Genomic DNA, 21,017 nt, shown 5'->3' with positions numbered 1-21,017 from the left:
TCATTTATTAAAGATTTTTAACCTTGCTTTTGTAATATGTCTTTTCTATTATATCAACTGTGTTCTTCATTTTTGTGAGAGGTATTTAAACTTTTTGCAAAACTGTTCGTATGACCAAGTACATCTATGGTTATAATAAAATAAAATAAATTTCAATTTAATATTTATTGTCCATTAGTTTTTAACAACTTTAATTACTTGACACATATATTTTACTTATATTTGTAGGTGGTAAGGCGTTTCTTGAATTGTATTCACAACATCAACTTCAAAAATCAACGTAAAGGGCAATAAGAAAATTATAATTGAAGGACTAAATATTTAAAACAATCATGTATTTGAAGTTGATATCGGATGCCCAGCCATGTTTACGATGACTTGTTTTATTAACATTATTATTGAGTATTATTTACATGTGTACAGTCTTTTAATTTAACTTAACGAGATCACTTCTTCGCGCTGAATCCCTCTCCTGTAGGGTCCAAAATCCATGGGTAGTTATTTGGACATTCCATACAAGTGAAGAGGCGGAGTGTCTCTCCTGGTAACTCTCGAGTTGTTAATGGACATGCATTTGGTAAAGAGCAAAACGGTTGACCCTTAACATCACATTTATCTTGTTTCCATTCCTGGAAATCACGTAGGGATGATAGCTCTGTAGGGTTCTGCATCCATTGAATTACTTGAATTAATGATGTGAAGTAAACATCATTCTTTTCCAACATTTCTTCAATGAATCTGATTAGCTCATCTCTGAACTCCTTCTTGGATTTAAGCCAAGACGCATGAAAATGTAGCCCAAGTGGAGCGCGGTTGGTTGTGTAGTGACGGTTGAAGTTTTGGCGTAAAAGACGTGCGAACTGATCACCTGTTTGAATGTTTGAGCAAGAATCAACCACATGACAACCAGGCAAAGATTCATCGAAAGTAGGATCGTCTCTTCTGTCCAATTCATTCATAACCATTTCCCAAACAGGGTGGCTTCTTGAAGGGCAGTTATGCGCATTGCCGTTGCATTTGTGTGGCATGCGGAAGTATAAGGTGTAAGGCCAAATTGGAACGCGGCCAAGAGGAGCTGTAATTGAAGCATCATAGACAAAATATTGATCAGCCATCATTTCAAATTGCTTGTTTCCACCAACGCGTAAGTATGGAGCACGAACTCCAATAATCGAGGCATCAGTTATGTTGGCAAAACGTTCAGCAATTAAACGAGCGCCCGCCATTTCAGCGAGCCAATCGTCATAGCTTCCTCCCGACCAGTACAGAGGATCATCCTTGTGTGTTATTGAGAAAACAGCTATTTCGTGACCTTTACGGTGTAATTCTTGAACGGCTGCATAGTTTGTGTATTTGTGGGAGACAAAGAATGTACCACGAATTTGGCATCCATTAGGATTATGGCGATTACCGTTAAAGATTTGGTCATAAAGATCGATGTTATCAACATTTACAGCACCGTTAAACGTAATGGTAATCATTTGTGGCACTTGATTGGGTTCAATTCCGCCTGGAATACGAGTACCATCAGCAGAACAGAAACAGTCTGGGAGCGTGCATTGGTTTGTGTCACAGTCGGGAGCCCTGTTCGGATCCACGTCGACAGCTGTAAATAATTATATTATTTAATTATACCACAAAGTTGTGTCTTTTTAGTAATATTGTTGTGTTACTGCGCTATTTATTACGAAAAAATATTATTTTCAAGAATTGATGTAAATGTTTACTTTGTTTTAATTTAATCCGGCATTTGTTTATAAATCTGAAATTATGTAATGAATACGAATGTGAGTGATTATACTCACTGCAAGCATTTTCGTCTGACTCATCTTTGCAGTCAGGTTTTCCATTACAAAATAGCGCTTTTTCAATGCAGTCGCCACTTCCACACGCTAGATTTCCTTCAGGACAAATAGGCTCGTCTGTTTTCAGTATAGGCAGGATTTTCCTTGGTTCTATAAAATAAAAGGACAGTAAGTATTTTTTTAGTAATGTGATTTTTGTCTCAAATATCGTTTTCCCAGTTGAAACGTTTTACTGACTCCTAGCGTTTGTTACCTATGCTCTTCAAATCGTTTGTGTAATTTGCTTCTATGTAGAAGTGTGGAAAGGGGGTCATTGTAAAAAAGAAAATGAGAGAGTAAAGCGTGACAGTATGACCGAGTTAAAATCATAGAAAAATTAATAGGAAGAGTATGTAAAAGAATTACTTAGCTGATACGTGATTAAAAAGTATAGCCAAGTTCCATGTGTTTAATTAGTTACAGAATAGATTGTTTTAATCTAAGAGAAAATGTGTTGCTTTAAGAAAAAAATGAAAATGACAAGTGCTTGGGAAGATACGAACATGTATATATGTGATTGATAACTTAATATTGCAAATTTTAAAAGAAAAAGTACTGAAACATTGAATCCATACTGAAGATTGGAATATTTTTTATGAATAAGTTACTTATTTATTACTATTAACTTATCCATAATAGGATTATTGCGCGTGATCATTATCAATTCGTGAAAAAGGCTATCCGACGTGTTGAGTTTATAAACTCTTCTCAGCCGTTGTCACGAAAAACATGTAATGATGATTATAATAAGGGAAGAAATGAAATTCACGGTTTTATTTCTTTTTTGCTTAATGATCGTGTTAATTCATTATGCTGCGTATTTACACGTGATCTAATAAGAGACTTAATTATTATTCTTACATACTATTCTACATGACACCGTCACCTCATTGAAACAGAAAATTAGTATTGACAAAACCCGTTCCTGAGTAAGTGCTAAGTGAATTAAAGAAAGCGTTAGCAGACGGCAGCATTTGAGAAAGATTGTTGATAAAATTATTAAGTGTTAATGGAAAAAAGACTTCGTTTGGTGTTTGTATCGCAACGTGTAAGAGTTGTTTTGGTGTTGTTATGAAGTTTATTCATAGCGTACAGTTTAATATCGCTTGTTTTATCAAGCGTAACCAATTGCATCAACATGTCTTCATATTATTTTTGCAACTCAGAATTTTTGTTGCTTTTTTTTGTTCATAAATTCATATTTATGTATACATATATGCACGTATCTACATACTTTCTTATAATTAATAATAAATAAATAGTTACATTCGTTTAATGATAGTATGTTTATAGTTTGCTATTAGGTGCTAGTTTATTATGTGAAGAAATGTTAATGCTCAACTAGTGGTACGGGCCTATCGCGGGCCGCTCCCTCAATACGGGGCCTCATGCAATTCACCAAATCTACAGTGCGTCGCGGCCCCTTCACCCAAGCCCTGTTGCTCGCTACGCGCGAATACTTCTTTATCGGAACTTACTCTCGACTTTGTCACAGTTGTTCACTTTACCCTTCCAATCGCAGGTTTGTTTATCGAGATCGAAAGCCAGGCCGGACGGGCAAGTGATCTGTTTAAGACCTGACCTAGTGCACCTGCGTTAATAAGAAATATATATTAAATTAAATGTAAAATAATAGGAAGTGGAAGTATCGAAGGCCGACTATATAAATACGGAAATACGCGATGGCGTATATCGAGTAGCCCTTCGCACGACCACTTCCTTGTTTAGTTTAACTTACTTTCTAGTTTATCGCAATTCTTAACACGTGTTTTCCAATCACAGGTCTGACGGTCGATATCGAAGGCTAGGCCGATAGGACACCGTACAGAAGCAAGTCTGGTTACGCCATTTTCAGCACCTTTGTCGCACCTGCATACAGCCATATCTTCAGCTCAAAGTAATTACTTAGAAGAATTTTTGCTATTAACATTGTAAACTTTACTCATGGTTGTCATTACAAATAAATGTAATAATTCTCGTTATTAATGGTTTTCAGTATCATTTAACGGTGTGATAATTTAATAAAGGATAGTTTCGTCATCAGTCTGAAAAATACTAATAAAACGAAATTAGTTAAGAATATTACATAATGATAAATCATAAAAAATCTCTCAGCAAGTACATAATTCATTTTGTATGAACAAAACAAATTTCAAACAAAAACCGCATACCCGTCATACGACTAGAAGCGAGTATCGGGTTATGTAAAGACCTGTTTACTAGCAAAGTGACGGGACGGTCGAAATGTGAACAAGCGCAGTTATCATGCGCACTTATTCACTTTAGACGCAACAGTGTGATATATTGTAATAATATAGAAGATCATAAAAAATAATCGTCTAGTTTATTATTTTGAAAGTTTTCTTTAAAATATACGCCAACAATACATGTAAAAACAAACGCCAATAAAAATGGTATCATATTACACATAAGTGATATTTAAATATTTAGGAAAACTCGTAACCGTAATCCAAAAACAAATTTAGTAAACTAATTTTTGGACTTTATTGTTAATTTGTTTCATAGTATTAATACATTTTATTTTTTATTTTAATTTGTTTCGTATCCGTGTTACAAAAATGCAAAGAATTTTAAGAATATACTTATAGTAAAGAAGATCAAAGCTCATTTGCCTTGCTTGTACTGCCAAAGTTAGTCTATGACTAATATTCAAGGCACGATATAGACTGTGGATTGTTCCGTTCACTGCCTTGAATATCAAGTTTTTGAATATTAATTTCTGTGCATTGTTGGCATGCACCTATAAATAATTTAAATCTTAGAGAACGGCACTTTGCTTTATGACAAGAGCAATTTGCAAACCGCTGTTATGATTTTCGAAAAAGAATGCGATATTTTCTTATTGCATTAATATTAGGCAATGTTTTTGTTTATTATTGCTAGGTTTGCGAATCTAACCTAACGACATCACGGCAGTCACCCTCGGTGGTGAGACGGAAATATTCGTCAGCGGGGCGGCCATCGCAAAGTTGTTCGGGGTTGACGTCATCACCTCCAGAGTCTTCCTCTTGCCGCTTCACACGGATTTCGCCACACACTACAAAACAATCAAGTTTTACAATCTGTGGCGTGAGAACACATGATCTGTAAACTCAAGCGAAAGTTTATTGCATTTGCAGAAACTGCAAGATTTGTAACATATTATGTGGTAATGAAGTATATTTTACCGGCTGAACAAGTTTATTGAGTAACGAACTAAGCTTAACGTAACCGTTGGTTTCTATACGCGGGTGCCAGAATGTAATAACGTTTCATGTAGGCATCAAATGTCTCTTATATATAAACTACGTTGCAGGAGTGCAAATAACATTACGAATATTTTGGAATGACTTGTAGATTTAATGCTGAACTTTACTTTGACCAAAAATTAAAAAGTTCAATAGGAATTAAGATATAATATATATAAGTTGCAACTTTTGCGACTGATTCGAAAACGGCATTGAAAGTTAAACGTAAAAAGAAATCGAGGTCAGCACTCGCCACGTAAGTAACCGGTGTTATTTCTTTGTCGTTCCTAGCTTTATGTTTTCATGAGCTTGCTATACATTCTACCCTCTCCTGGATAGGCAGCTTATATTCCAACTCTAGGTGACGGAAAGGCAACAGTAAAATTTTTTAAAATATTACATAAAAATATGATAAAATATTTTCAATAATCAAAAAATGGTATTGTCCTTTAGTGTAGTAATTTAAATAAGAATAAAAAATAATGGAGTTTTTTCAATAGCTTTTAGTTTAATTAATTTGAATTTCCTTTGATATATCACATTAAGAATAAATAAAAGTTATTTTACTTTTAATCATTACTATGTAAAACTTACTATGTAGAATTGGTTGGAAAACTCTAGAAATAGTTATGTATAAAGAGAACTAGTATGCTCTATTACTTACCAGAGTATGCGAGTAATATAACACCGAGACAGAGATACGCGCGTCGAGCCATGGTGCTCGGTTAGGACTGGCCGTTGCGTCGCGTTCCACAAGAAAGTGCAAGAGGTGTTTGCTGCCCCTCTTCACCTATTTATATAAGCAACCAAGTCGACGACGCCAGCACGTCGAGAATACACCCGTCTTATGCTCACAAAACCTCCCGCAGTTGTAATTCATCACATCACCGACGCAGCTTTTAATAACCACATGGTGACGTTACTGGGATCAACGGAGAAAAATTTTTAAATAAAAAAAGATAATTTAAGTAGTCTAGTGAAATTATTATATTTATTACAAATTATATCATTATATTCACAAATGTGCGAAAATACATAAAACTGTAAAGATTTGCAACTGGTAAACATACATGTCGAAATAGGTTAATTAGTTTTTCTAATGGTGAAGAGAGAAAAAATAATTTAACTAAATAAAACTTACACGGGTCGTATTTTAATGAAATATATGTTGGTTAATAATATATTATTCCATAATATATTATTAACTAACATGATAGATTTGTTTGAATATAATGATTAAGCATTTACAAATACGGATTTTAAGGCCACGGATCGAGTTGGAAGTCTTTTATTGGGCTAAATGTTAATTTGATTTTTATACTTTAAATAGTTAATTTTTAGTAATCAGAGGTAAAAAAGTAATTAAATAACGTGAGTTCAAATGCTAATTTTAATCCTTTTCGAAATTCTTACACATATTAATAAATGGGTAATATAATGAAAAAAAATTATTTCCTGTTAATATTTAAATAGTCTAGTAGTCAAGTTCATCATCATCATATATTTATTTATTCAAATCTAATTTAATAAATATTTCAATGCCGCTTAAATGAACAGCATCGATAAATGTTCGAATAACCGCATCATTATATTTAGTAAATTGACAACGTGATCATTTTTACAATTTTGAGACATTTGATTCAAAGATATCATTCGTGTTTTTGATTTATTTTTGTTCCTGTTAATAAACATAATATGAGTAAATATTATATTGATTACACTAATCGTATGATTAATTTTAATATTTGTATATTTTAGTCTAGGCTAAATATTAGAGTCGATGACGTTATTAAACGCTTTTATTTTATTACTTTTCTTTACCTTTATTTGTTGGTGTTACATTATATTATAATATATTATATCATATTATATTATATTATATTATATTATATTATATTATATTATATTATATTATATTATATTATATTATATTATATTATATTATATTATATTATATTATATTATATTATATTATATTATATTATATTATATTATATTATATTATATTATATTATATTATATTATATTATATTATATTATATTATATTATATTATATTATGATTTTTGCTCATTTATAATACTTTCGCCTGCTATTCAAACGTGTTCAAAAAATTTATGTCAATGTCAAATAAAGATGGAAAAAAGATTCGAAACTGTAATCTTGATTTGCATAATTAATTTATTAAACGATGAGACGAAGGACGTCAAATATGAAACAAGAAGTACGGGTTTTAGTTATCTTAACGACGTATTATTTCTATAGTTAAGACTACCTAATGTAATATTAGCCACAGTTATATTATTCAAAATTACAAGAAAAATCTGTATAACGCAGGCCCGTAACGCCTACGTTATATAGTTTTTAGCATATTATTTTACATAATTGATGTATTTTTTACCCCACAAAACTGTTTCATTCTGCTATCTGTGACCTAAAACGTGCTACTTAACGATTTGTTATCTAATACCGAAGCCTTTAGAGAAAACCAGTATAATAATTTAAATGTTATCGAATTAATAAGGAAATTTAAAGTTATGAAAAACCTGTTACTCTGTAGAAGGAAACATTTAACATAACAGGCATCATAAGGTGACCAGTTTAAATAGATAAAAACTGTATATTTGATAAGGGATTTCGAAACAATACGGTGGAAAAGCTATCAAAATTACCCATAGATTCACTACTACTTTCGAAATAAACCTTTAAATTAAAATGTTTGAAACTTTCACCCTTTATTATAATAATTTGATTTTGTGTAAAAGGTGGTGAAATGTTAGAGTTAAACATTATTAAGAAATTTTAAAAATAAAATTTAGAAATGTACACAACTCTTTACCAAATTATGTGAAAAAGAAATATAATTTCTGTAGTTATTTCTTTTGTTTCATAGTTTTATGTATTAAAAATTAAAGAAATGTGTGATTTCTGTAACTTGTGTTAAAAATAAGTCATAATTTCATAGTAAAATCCGACTTTTGTTGAATTATAATTTATTTTAGGATAATGAAGAAAAATAATTACATTTGTAGTTGGCATAAATAGTTGTAATGCTTAATACAGAAGCAATATAATATACAAAATAGATAATGATGAATCTTGTCATTTTGAATAAAATTCATGTTATAATGTTTATAAACTTTTCGTTTCAGAGAAGGGAAAGCGAAAGTTACTTTGTATATCTTCACACGTATAACTTGCTTTCGTAATGTAAAGTTTTCCGGAACATTATATCTTCTGATAATTGTTACAAGTATTGTTAGTAGATGATACATAATAACAATATTTTAATTTAAATATCAGAATATAATATTATTTTGTCAGACTTCGGTAATTTCGAGCAGAATTGCAGATATCCTACAATATTCTGTATATTTTTAGAAAAATATGTCTATAGTTAACTTTTCATCATGTTTTCTAATTACATAAAAATAAAAAAAGTAAAGCTATAATTAAATTAATATGTAAAATTAATTTGGATTTAAATTGCACGTTTTCCTAAGTCATTTCCTGAAAAATTTTTTTTTTTTTACTTTTTACACTTCTTGGTGATTCATGCAAAATTATTCAATTTTACATAATTTGAATTAAAATCTAATGTAAAGTATTTGGTATAACCACCCGACCTAAAAATATACCCGTATAACAATCAAGGGTTTTGAATACGAAAAATTAAACTAAGTATCAAGTCATAAATGATTTACAGTGTTTCACAATTGACTCATGACTATGACCAAACTTTCCCGAATTTGCTTATAGGTAACCTCTTATTAAACTCTATAATGTTCTGTGCAACTTTGGCGCTACTTTTAGAAGTTGCATCACTAAGATAATATGACCACGTTTGAACCAATTGTAAATAATAGCGCGAGATGGATCTTTATTAATAAAAACTAATCGAGATCTAAGGTGAGTGAAAATCTTAAAAAACTATGCAACGAAAATTTCGCGTGTTAAATAAGTTATGTCGCGGAAACGTAATTTTTAAACTGTCGTCAACTTACGAATATGAAAAAAATCTATTTTTGAACGATAAATCTCTTTATTTAATATTATTTGTAAACTGGCCTGTTCTAAAGACTTTCAGTGTCACCAAAGGCATTATATAATTTCAATAGCTTCTGATTTATCTGTAAAAAGTTTTCGATGAAATGTCATTAAAAAAGGTAACGATATATGGTATTACATACCATCGTTGATTTCGAATGATTTTATACAACTGTAGAGAAATCAGTTAATAAAATTAAATTTGAATATGATATTCTTTTGCTGCTTAAAACTACATGTTAAGCGGTAAAAGAGGGCTGTTGCTTTTGGTTATGTCAATCACAACTAAAATTATTCATAAAGTTGTGCATGGTACGTTTTTAAGGATCGAATCTGCAATAAATCGTAAGACTATAAAAATAATTAAGCGTGGACAGTTTAGTGCACATATGAATTTAAGATAAAATGCATAAAAATAGAGGATGGATGGCCTTGTGGCAATATCCGGGTGTGTTTCTATAGTTATGTAACAAGTTCGTCCGGAGGCCCACTTGTTCGGGAGGTGCGGAGTGGGAGAGGGGCATCCCCGGTTTGTGCCAGCGGGGCTATTGTCCCCGTAAGCCTCCTTCGATCCTACGCCCTTCGACACCATTTACACAAAAAATTAAATGTGTTTGTTTATTTAAAAATTCCGATATACCGTAAGTTATTGTGTGGTTTGGATAACCTACCAACAGTAATTACATCAGAAAACGGGTACAGTTTATACTTGACTTAAATTCTTGTAATTATTCACAACGAGAGAAACCAGACAGATGTTTTATACAAAAGCCGCATTACAAGTTAGTAATATCACAAGGAATGCGAGCTTACGACGAAGCACTTCATTTTAGGTAGAATATACATTTAATGTTTAAAAACCGTTTAAAAAAAATTGTAGTAATACAACAACTTGCCTCTAGTCCACTAGAGTAAAATTAGTTGATCAAAATATTTTTTGGTGGTGGTTTTTTGCCGCTTTTACCGTATAATGTTCAGGTTGTCCGACGATTTACACTTTCACGCGATGTGTTATTTGTTGCGTAACGTTTCCGAAGATTTAACATTTAACCTATCGATGCTAGTTTCTTACCAATATGCAGTTGTTACGTGCATATTCGACCCGGATACTTGGCCTACTTATTCATCGGTACAGACGTCATGATATTCTCAGTATCATGCGTTCAATTCTTCTATTATATATTTACTAACATGTCACCAAATGAATGAAATCATATTCAAAAAACCTAATTTTGAAATGCTCCATTGACCTTTCAATATTTAAATTTCGAATCTGCCCGATATTCTCAATTAGTATCTAGTAAGAATAACAAATGAAGACATAATTATTAATTCGGTTAAAAGAATTCAGTCATGACATTTCTTTTAATGTCATCTCTTCAATAGAAGACTAATAAGACATTTAGCAATCCGTTAGTCTTTAAGAAAAAATTAGTATTATTTATTATTATCAAGGATTAAAATGTATGAGATAACACATACACCTACATTTAATTTTTTTTCAAACAATTTCGTTTATTAGCAAGTCCTAACAAGTAATTCTAATAATATTCAGATGTGCAAAGGAAAACCACTGTATTGAGAATAGGTATAGCCCACGACGTAGCAGCGCGGTTGAGTAGGCGCGTAAGAGTCAAGGATCCTTCAAGATATTTCCTTTCACTTGCGACAATGCGTATACCTAGAGCTAGTTATAGCATTGCTTTTATCTGTGTGTTTCTTGGTAACGTGAGTTCAACCGACGACTTTACGCATGTGTGAAAGGCCAGCCACATCTATAATCCGAGAATAAAAACGATGGTTTTTAAACAGATTTATGTACTACGTCTATATTTTATATTTGTCTATATTTTTTTCTTGTATGAACAATCTTAGCCTGGTATATGCTGTTTAATCTTAAAGATGTCTATTTGTGATAACAACTATAAATGCCGTTAAAAATATGTATTTTTAATTATGTAATATGAGTTATAACGTTTTTGTTTAGATATGTATTAAAACGGAGTACTGGATATATCATTTCGAATAAAGTGACTTTCACTATTTTCACTAATACAAGTCGTCGTCAATTTCTTTTGCACCTCTATAGACTTAATATCTTCAATATACATGCACGAAACGTCTGACTCTCTATTTGTCTAACAAAGATCAAGATGCTAACCATACTACTGATGATGATAGTTTTTTATTGTTATTTGCAAAATCAAATGGAAAGTTTATTGTTGTTCTAAACTATAGACGCATAATTGGAAGTAATGATGTGCAATACAACACCTACAGTACAGTCAGTGCGTTGGTGTCGACCCACAATTATTTAATTTTTTTATAGCTTACCGCTACAAGGCGTTATGTAATCCCACTATATTCATTTGATTCTTTATATTTCAGTTGTCTTTATAATATGCTAACTACTGATTAATATGAATTTTAATTTGTCTGATACAAAAACAAGCGTTTAAGCTATTTTATTTCTTTTATAACTAAAATAGTTTAAGTTTTAAATTTTTAGTTTCGATAGCTTAAAAATCTCTTTATTTTTAAGTACAGAATTTGTAAACATTACATAAAACTTTAATAATGTAAAGCTATGCAGGTAATATAAAAATAATATTTCCTCTGCGAACGTGTGGAACAAAAAATGATATGGGACGCGGTTATTGACCATATGATCAATAGCCAGACAAAATTCAACTTTGCTACATTGATGTGGGTGCAAAAAGGTGACTTTTTAAAGATGTAACTCACGATGTGCACGATGTAGGTTTAATTTTTGAAAGCTGACTCAACGAAGATGACCAAAGCTGCTGCCGATTTTTTTGTTTGACATTTGTTCGTTCAATATATAGATATACATTGAATAAAGATGTATGCACGTGTAGATAGTTAGACATGTATCTAAATACATGTGTGTGAGTTTCAAAAGTATAATGTACATACCATAAATACAACCTCTATTTTGTGTGTCGAGTTAAGTATCAGGAGTAGCTAATATTTATTATTATTTCGATAACAAAACGACTAGATTTGCATATAATTGATCTAGTTTTGATATATTTTGGATCACTATATTTCCTTGATAAAAGTTTATCTTTTTATTTATTTATTTATTACCCTTCTAATAAATGTTGTAGTGATAAATGTTTCAAATAGATGGTTTCATTAATATGTAGTTTTTAAAAAATGTTTTGTTTTTGAAGAACATTTTAAAATTGAAAAGTGAGGGTTAAATTAACACGTAGTTAATAAAAATTCGCTTAAAATTTTATATTTTGTATTTTTATTTTATCCAACAGACTTACAGTAGAAAATCACATAAAGTAATAAACAGACCTATTAAATATTCATGTGAGTCTATATTACATTTATTTAGGTAGGTACTTAGACTACAGACGGGTTACAAATACATCTTAAGCACATTTTAATTACAGCTTCATATATTCTTTTTACAATCTATCATTCTAAACAATAGTTTTGTTATTTCAGGTTCAAAAATATCGTTCCTGTAACCCTTCTGTTGTTATTATTTTATTACTAATTTGAAGCGCGTGCGGCGCGAGATCATGACGCCTAATAACGCCCATCGCCTGTCGGGTCGTTAAGCCATGGGTAGTTGGCGGGACACCTCACGCACGTCTGTAAGTTGATGGTCTCCCCGGGTACTTCCTTTGAGGTAAGCTTGCAGGAATGGGGCACCCAACAAGCAGGAATACCTTCAACGGCACACTTTTCCTTCCAGGGTTCAAAGTTTTTGGCTTCAGTAACAGTACGAGGATTTTGTATCCATTGAATTACTTGAGTCATGGTTACAAAATATACGTCATTATGACTTTGAAGAATTTCATCAATCCAATATAAGAATGCTTCTAAGTATTCAGGGTTGTTTCGTAACCACGCTGCATGGAAATATAGACCTAACGGAGCTCTGTTTTGCTCGTAATGTCTGTCGAAATTGTGATTAAGGAAGTTGTAGAATTGATCACCGCTGAGGATATTAGAACAAGAGTCGACCATAGCGCAACCAGGTAGATACTCGTCATTATTAGGATCTTCACGGCGATCTAGTTCGTTCATTACCATTTCCCACACGGCATGACTTCTAGTCGGACAGCTTTGTAAATTTCCGTGACAACGATGAGGCATACGGAAATACATAGTATAAGGCCACAGTGGAGGGTTAGATAGTGGCGCGGTTATAGTGCTGTCATATAAGAAAGCTTGTTCCTCCATCATGGTGAACTGGTTGTTACCGCCGACACGCAAATATGGAGCGCGCACGCCAACTACGCTGTTGTCCGTAATGTTAGCGAATTTTTCAATGATGACTCGCATTCCTGCCATTTCCTTGATCCAGCCATCGACAGAAGCGTTACTCCAGAAGCGTTCGTCGTCATTATGTCTAAGAATATAAAAGAATGTTCAGTGAAAAGATTTTAAATGATGATTATTCTGATGATTAAATTATCAAATGTGCTACGAATCTGTCTGGTCCTGTTTTAGCATAAACATATAAGTTACCATCAAAACGAAAAACGTAATTTATTATACTTATTTTTATAAATTCTATAAAATATCTCTATTTTATAATTTTAATTATAGAATCAGTTGTTACATTTTTTGAAAAAAAAAACAATCTTACGTGATTGAGTGCACTGCAATTTCGTGTCCTTTTCTATGAGTTTCATGTACGGCAGAGTAATTTGTATATTTATGAGAGACAAAGAATGTTGCTTTAATGTCACACCCATTTGGATTTTTACGTTTTCCATTAAAAATCTCTTTGTAAAGTTCAATGTTATTGTTGTTGATAGCATCATCAAAAGTAATGGTAATCATTTGTGGAACATCTCTAACAGGGAGGTCTCCAGGTATGACTGTTCCATCTTCCGAACAGAAACAGTCTGGTAGTACACATTGAGTTGTATCACATGGGGGAGCCCTATTAGGATCGTTATCAATGTCTGCAACAAATTAATTCATTGTAAATAAAATACATAAATGTAATAAATGGTAATGTGTTAATAACACACTAATTATTTTTAAATGTCGGGTATTATACGTGAGCATTACAAAAAAACGCTTCAACTGTACTGAATTTTTTTTTTGTGATTTGTAAGTTTACCTCAAACTTTGTATTATATTGTTTTAATTACCAACTGTGATATTATGAAAATAACATCAGAATACTTTGCGTTCGGATAGAAAACAATATTGTTTTTTCTCATTCATATTATACAATTCTATTTTCATAGTCATCAAAGAAGTCAATTCACGGTATATAAATACATAAATTATTTAACAAGCGGTCTGTGAAACAGGATGTGGTTATATACTTTCCGTGTCTACTTTAAAGTTCACTAGGTCCACTTGCAAAACAAATTTACAATTAATTATATATTCGCTTGCAGAGGTATGTAATATAAAATTATATCTTTCCTATTTCATTTTGACATGATTGGACAAAACAAAGACAAAATTGGTAAATTGTACATATATATTAGTTGATATGTTTACTAATGAAAATAAGAAAATTATATACATATACCGTTAAAGAACAAACTAATACCTTTAATGATGCACTGATAAACTTAAAAGTAGACTTTTAACTTTAATGTAATTACATAAGCAGTATTTGTTTAAGGCGTAGCATTGAAATTGAATATTTCTAGGCCAAGTGATTGGCATTTAAGGTAGGTCGTTCGTCACACCTTATAACTAGTTATCAGAATTTTTCTGCTAAGTTATACTGAACTTAAGCGTGTAAAAGTTCGTATAACTAGTGCTTTATATAGAAAATTGTGAACATTAAATCGGTCTTCCGAATGCAATAATTGTTAATATATTTAATTACAGTTTGCGTTTCAATTTACTGATGCATACTTACCACAGGAATTTTCGTCGGATCCGTCAGCACAGTCCTTGTCACCATTACAGAAAAGCCCGCGATCGATACAAGTGGAATCTCCGCAAGCTAACAAACCATCTTGACAAAGGGGCTCTTCTGTGTACAAAAGTGGTTTAACTTTGCGCTCTTTATTTTTCACCTTACAATTTTTTACTGCATCTTTCCAATCACAAGTCTGCTTTTCAATGTCGAAGAACAAACCAGCCGGACAGCGGATAGCTTGTATACCCTGTTCGGTTAAACAAAACATGTCAATTTATTATAGTAAAATTATTCATGATTCACGTATTCAAGGAATTTGTAACAAATTTAAATACGAGTATAACATCCATTTTAATCGAAAATATTGGTATATCACTTTTTTTGTTTAAAAAATATACAATGTTTTGAAGTAAAAATATATTTTGTCATTTGACTAAAATTTTGACTCTTGCAAAATAGCTGGATTTAACAATTCGTATATGGACAATCGGTCCATACAGATAAATCTAAATGTAAATGAGGTCGGCTTACGCGACACCGCATAAATATTTATAGCAAATTTAATATAAATAACCAGCATTAAAATTCTGTATGTAATACGCTTTACATCTATGAGGTTTTAACTAGTCATTTTAATTTTATAAGCTTTAAAAGTTTCCTTATATCACGTATTTTAAATCTTTACAATTAAACCAAATGTCATTGATATAAATGGTCATTTTTACATGGAAGGTTCTGAGTGTAAAAGTAGTAATTGCTTATTGCACTGACCGAGGCAGTACATTGGATGACGTCGCGACAGTTGTCGCCCTCGCCGGCTATTAACCGGAACCACTCGCCAGCGTCCTTGTCCTTGCATAACTCTTGCTCCAGGCTTTCATCTTTCTTGGGCGCGTCGTCAGCTTGTCGCCGCCATCGGTGTCCATCGGCAACCGCTACGCAAAAATATGCTAATATTGTTAACATGTTTATGTTAATTAAGTAATAACCTTAAATGAGAGTTACATCCGGGAATATCCATTGTCACCCGTTTCTATTTACCCACGTACGGGTATAAAATTTCCTATAAATATAATGATCGTTTTTAATGCTAATAAAATGCAACTACTTACTAATTAAATATGTCGCGACGAGTTTTTTGTCATTAAAGATCTAAAAGATTTCTTATAGTTTCAAATGGCAAAGGTGAAGTGAGCGCACGTGACATTTGACTGGCGTCGAAATGTCAGCGCTTAAGCAAGCAACAAGGACAACTCTTTCTATGATCTTCTCTCTATACCAAATTGTTACATTATGCATAATGTTTGATGCTTCGTACGAACAAAACTGTCGAAACTATTTTTATACGAAAAGGTCATGGAATTGTTGTTTTCCTTGACCGTTGGTTTTGGATCAGGAAATGTTAACGATGTGCCTACAATGTAAATTATTATTGAACTTGTTCTAAACTATTCGAATATGGCTTTGTTCATTTAATATGTAAAAATTATTTCGTCATATTATAACTAACAGACAATCATTTATTATAGGTTTAACGATAGTGAAGTTCGATGCTGTTAACTTTTCGGCATTTATATCTTTAATAAACTCAGGATTCGCAGATTCTATATTCTTAAAACCAGGTATTTATATATAGTACATATAAATATCACAACCAATTAGTTCACCCATTTTAACTGAACCGTTCTATTGAATAATGTTTACTAATTTGTGATAGTAATAAGATTTTTTTTCACGCTGTGTGCGTGAGCGCAGAGCACGTAACACGAGGAAACAGCGCTCTCGCAATATTATCTAACTGCTTGTTTGCCAGAGGCAGTCTCCGCAATAGCCTCGACAACGAAGTCACTTGGAGTTCTAATAACAACTTGTTTGCGACAACTTGCATGTTTAAGCATTTTATTTTTATACTAGATATATTTTTACGCTGCCAACAGTATGAGATGGATTTATCAAAGGAACCAAACGATTGTATTAACGAACAAAAAAAATCTTAATCTGTTAAAAACAGATACGCTGTAGGTATGCAAAATTTAAAAAAAAATTAAATCAATTAAATATTTTTACGAATAAATACAAGCGTTTTTGGCAACTGCATTTGCTATAACGTATGATAAGTCATTTAAAAGATAAAGACAATACGTATAACATCATGCTATAAAAATGTGCAACAACTCAGACAACCTTGTAAGTACGCACAGGTAATACTCAAGTATAGAATTCTCGACTTGAATTTTCTGTACGGTCTGGCGGCTTTGAAAATATGAGTCGGTAATTTTTTAATTAAATAATTTTTAAAATCATCAATGTTATATATGAATTTAGTTTCTTCCGGATTATTATTGTATTTAAAAATATAGATAACAGTTTTATTATTTCACAAAACTGACACCGTTAAAACGAAAAATATGAATTTGTCCTCTTTAACCCGGATCTACGTGTTTAGGCAACTCGGCTATTTATTTAACGCTTGCTCATACTTTTATTATTTCAAGTATATTTAAGCTGTTGAATTAAAACAACAGAGTTAATTAATTGACGCTGTAGTAAATGTTTTTAACCTGCAACTAACGTGTACGCGTTGATGTCTTATGTATCGGTGAACTACATGTGTGGCCAAAAAATATAGCAGGCAAATTCCATACTACGAGTAAATATTCATATTCATATTAATTTCATAAATTTAAACTAAGACTTTCTGTTTAAAGTTTTTGCTTAAGAGTTAGACTAAATTTTATTGATACTTAAATTGTACACTAGTATAATAATAATCGTAATTTCATCAATGGATTTCATTTGCTGAAATATTGATGGTGATGTGCTGGTAAAAATAAGTAATCAATTGACTCTATGAATAGTGTACAAATTGACAGTTATGCCAGGAGGCGCGGACATCGACCGACACCGCGAACTGCATACCAAAGTTCGACCTCATAAATATGTAAAGCTAAGGTCTGACTTTCCTAGTATTGTTACCTGTACTTTTAGGATTGAAATATTAAGTACAAACAGATATCATTATGAATCAACATGAGTCAAGACTCCTGGGTCTGGTTTTATAACAGGAAAGGTTCAAATTATTTATAATGAAAGCATTTATAGAAGTTTATGAGTTATTTCAAATGAGAGTTAAATCTGTGAAAGAAAAAGAAACTAGGTTAATTTATTAGTATACGGCAAGGTAAATTATTGAAATTATTAATTATTACTTCACTTTTTATAAGTTAACAATTTTCCGCTATGAAATAAAAAAAAATTAATATCAACTAATTAACATACCAGTATAATTCGTGTGCTGTTAAAACTTTCTGAATGTTTTACAACATACATAACATGTAGCTAGTTAACAGACTGGAAACGGCTATCATTCATACGATAACTTGTTAAAAATGTTTTAAAATAATCTTATTAGTGAAATATATATCATTGTTTTATGTATCTATATGACAAAATAACGTTTTTTTCACATAACTGTCATAATTATTCTCCGCAATCAATCAAATAATCAATTCATAATCAAGAGAAGGACTGTGCAAAGTTTTAATGTAATTATATATACCAAAATACTTTAATCATTACAAATTTTCACTCATTTAAAATTGTGAAATTCTTTTATTCTATGAAGATAAAACTAACAGTGCTTTCACTTGACGATGAGCGATACCTCTGTTCTATAATAATGCAATGCATGTTTCTGAAACATAAAATCGCTTGAGAACAATCGTATTGTAGATGGTATGTCTTTGTTATTTCGTAATTATCCAAAATGCACTGCCTACCACATCAAAGCATAGGAATGTGTAAGCATTACGACCTCCAGAAGAGCAAACCTTCCACCATGAATTATGAAAGATTTCAGAATATTTTTCAATTATCTTATTTAAACCCGTGTTAATTGCTGATGTAAGAGTAAATTTATATACATACAACAAAAACAATAATCTTTTAATAAATTCACCTGATAAAACAAATATATAAAAGTGCTATTGTGTTAAATATTAAACCAATAACCAAGATTCAAAGTTAGTTAAGTTTAATAAAGTATTTGTAAAATTCTCTATCCTGTGTAAATTACATACCCTTTGAACTAACGGTCTGTGTAATTAGTGATTTAAGAACTAAGTTCAGAATGAGATTTATTCTATTATTTTGGATATCAATTTTAATGTTCGAATGACAATAAAAATAATTTTGTTAATCATGAAAACGTATTGATTTATAAAAATTCTTTTTTACGGTTCAAATTTCTAGTACGATTTCATTAATCAAGTATTTTATGTACAATACGTGATACCAGGTTCATCGAGCGAACGTGAAACTCTCTATAATATATATAAACTTCAATATGTTTACGTCTTAGTTTATCTAATTGCAACGTCTATTCCCCCTGTCGTTTCCGGTTGATTTCTTAAATACTTTCAAATACCACTATAACGGATGACAGAAATTTATCAATGTTTAGGTCAAGTGTTAACCTAAACATGATGAAATTTGTGTTTTTTTAATTTCAAGTTCTTACTTCATTTGATTTAATTTAGTTTAATTAAAACTATATATATATAATAACTTTTCATGACAATCTGTTTGAATATTGTTTTAAATTTTTTCATTCAACCTAAAAAAATATTTGAACCTTAATAAAATGTAACTTAAACAATGCTGTTTTATTGTTATATATTATTTCTCTAACTGAAACTTACCTGTAAATTGTGTTAAACATTTTATGAAATCAGTAGAAAGGTAGTATATCAACGTGTTATTGTAATAGTATTGTAACTAATTAATAATTAAAAATCTATTTTTGTGATGCTTAGTATATAAATTGAACGAAGTGCCACCTCGTCGCTTGCGAGGGCCACGGTTGGCGTGACGTCACTGACGGTCCTCAGTGGCGGCGGCGCGCAACACTGTGCGAATGTGAAAGTTCTCAGTAGCTACGTTAAGCAGCCGCAACTTCTACTAAATATTCGTATTTCAACTACTTTAGGGCCTTTATACATAATAAAAAAGATTAATCTATTTTAATGCAAGTGTTGTAAAATTTTCGAAACCTTTACATAAGCCAGTCTATTAATGTTTCATTAATTGGCGTGTATGCACACGGTTAGGCAACACTTGGTACGGACAGATAACATGTTTTCGTAACCCGAAATATGTCCTACATTGTGACAAAATCAATGCGTTTTAAATTCGATTTCACTGTACCGGCATGCAGAAGTGACACTCGATAGTTGTCAGTGAAGTGTAGTTGCAGATGTCCTTGAAAGGCTCGAGGCGCATTGATTACATTTATAAATAATTTGATGCGTTGGAATAGCGTTGAGCAGCTCTATTTAGTAACTTTTGCGGTGATGATGAGATTAGTCCTTTGATAACTGCGTTTGAAGCAACTTCACTATTCACTTTTGTGAAACAATAGGTGTTGACGCAACCACTGATAAAAAATTGATGGGTAAATGTGTAATCGTGTCACATATGACTTCGCGAAATGATCAATGATTGTGGGCGAAAATAAAAAGGTTAGAACTCACCGCAAGCGAATATGAGACACGCGGCTAAAGTAGCGACACGGGCGTAGCGCGCCATGACGGGATCACAACAGGTCGTTGCGCGGCCAACGTGCGGTTAAATAGTGGCCTCAATCTGCGCCTCAGCCGCCCCTCTCGCCCACTGCGCTTAAACTTCTGCTAACACCCTTTGCACTCATCGCCAGTGAATCACCTGCATCATCCAACAGGAGAGTTATCGCATCTTTACACATACATAAGTGCAGAAACTTGACGCCTACGGCAATATTCTATGGCAGCACTTAATAATGTGTTTGACACAGACCTGTTTGACAAAATTTGAAATAATAAATGTTGAATTCATTTTAATTTAGTACACTGTATGTAATTAGATTACTTTGATAAAACTTTTAAAGCGCTACACGTGTGATCTTTAATAATACTTTTATTTAAATAGATTAATGTTACCATTTTCTTTGTTTAGAAAA

General features: G+C 31.8%; 2 protein-coding genes across 3 annotated transcripts; both read right to left on the bottom strand.

Moving 5' to 3' along the window:
• Nucleotides 1–161: 161 nt before the first annotated feature.
• verm (LDLa and CE4_CDA_like_1 domain-containing protein vermiform) lies at nt 162–5,954 on the bottom strand. Of its 2 annotated transcripts, none has more exons than XM_068765475.1 (5): nt 5,757–5,954; nt 4,764–4,902; nt 3,583–3,713; nt 1,806–1,955; nt 162–1,606 (listed from the first exon to the last, which is right to left on the bottom strand). In XM_068765475.1, the coding sequence occupies exons 1-5, from the start codon at nt 5,806–5,808 to the stop codon at nt 447–449; spliced, it is 1,632 nt and encodes a 543-aa protein (XP_068621576.1). In that variant the 5' UTR covers nt 5,809–5,954; the 3' UTR covers nt 162–446. The 2 variants fall into 2 exon arrangements, with proteins under 2 accessions (XP_068621576.1, XP_068621577.1); XM_068765476.1 differs by lacking the exon at nt 3,583–3,713 and adding an exon at nt 3,323–3,435.
• Nucleotides 5,955–12,410: 6,456 nt separating this feature from the next.
• Nucleotides 12,411–20,663, bottom strand: serp (chitin deacetylase-like protein serp). Its single transcript, XM_068765540.1, has 5 exons — nt 20,554–20,663; nt 15,794–15,957; nt 15,020–15,269; nt 13,775–14,096; nt 12,411–13,534 (listed from the first exon to the last, which is right to left on the bottom strand). The coding sequence occupies exons 1-5, from the start codon at nt 20,606–20,608 to the stop codon at nt 12,706–12,708; spliced, it is 1,620 nt and encodes a 539-aa protein (XP_068621641.1). The 5' UTR covers nt 20,609–20,663; the 3' UTR covers nt 12,411–12,705.
• Between the last annotated feature and the right edge of the window lie 354 nt (nt 20,664–21,017).

This window comes from Battus philenor, unplaced genomic scaffold (genome assembly GCF_028537555.1).
Source record: "Battus philenor isolate CCGP_79_NKW_IND1 unplaced genomic scaffold, ilBatPhil1.0.hap1 SCAF_2, whole genome shotgun sequence".
Classification (NCBI taxonomy): Eukaryota; Metazoa; Arthropoda; class Insecta; order Lepidoptera; family Papilionidae; genus Battus; species Battus philenor.
This window is presented reverse-complemented; position numbering and strand designations above follow the sequence as displayed.

Coding starts and splice junctions, on each gene's coding strand:
- serp (XM_068765540.1), bottom strand. CDS start 20,608: ATGGCGCGCTACGCCCGTGTCGCTACTTTAGCCGCGTGTCTCATATTC. Junction 15,270..15,793: donor TCATCCAATGTACTGCCTCG/GTCAGTGCAATA, acceptor TTAACCGAACAG/GGTATACAAGCTATCCGCTG. Junction 14,097..15,019: donor ATCCGACGAAAATTCCTGTG/GTAAGTATGCAT, acceptor AATTTGTTGCAG/ACATTGATAACGATCCTAAT.
- verm (XM_068765475.1), bottom strand. CDS start 5,808: ATGGCTCGACGCGCGTATCTCTGTCTCGGTGTTATATTACTCGCATAC. Junction 4,903..5,756: donor TATATTACTCGCATACTCTG/GTAAGTAATAGA, acceptor ATTGTTTTGTAG/TGTGTGGCGAAATCCGTGTG. Junction 1,956..3,582: donor GAATTGCGATAAACTAGAAA/GTAAGTTAAACT, acceptor TTTATTTTATAG/AACCAAGGAAAATCCTGCCT.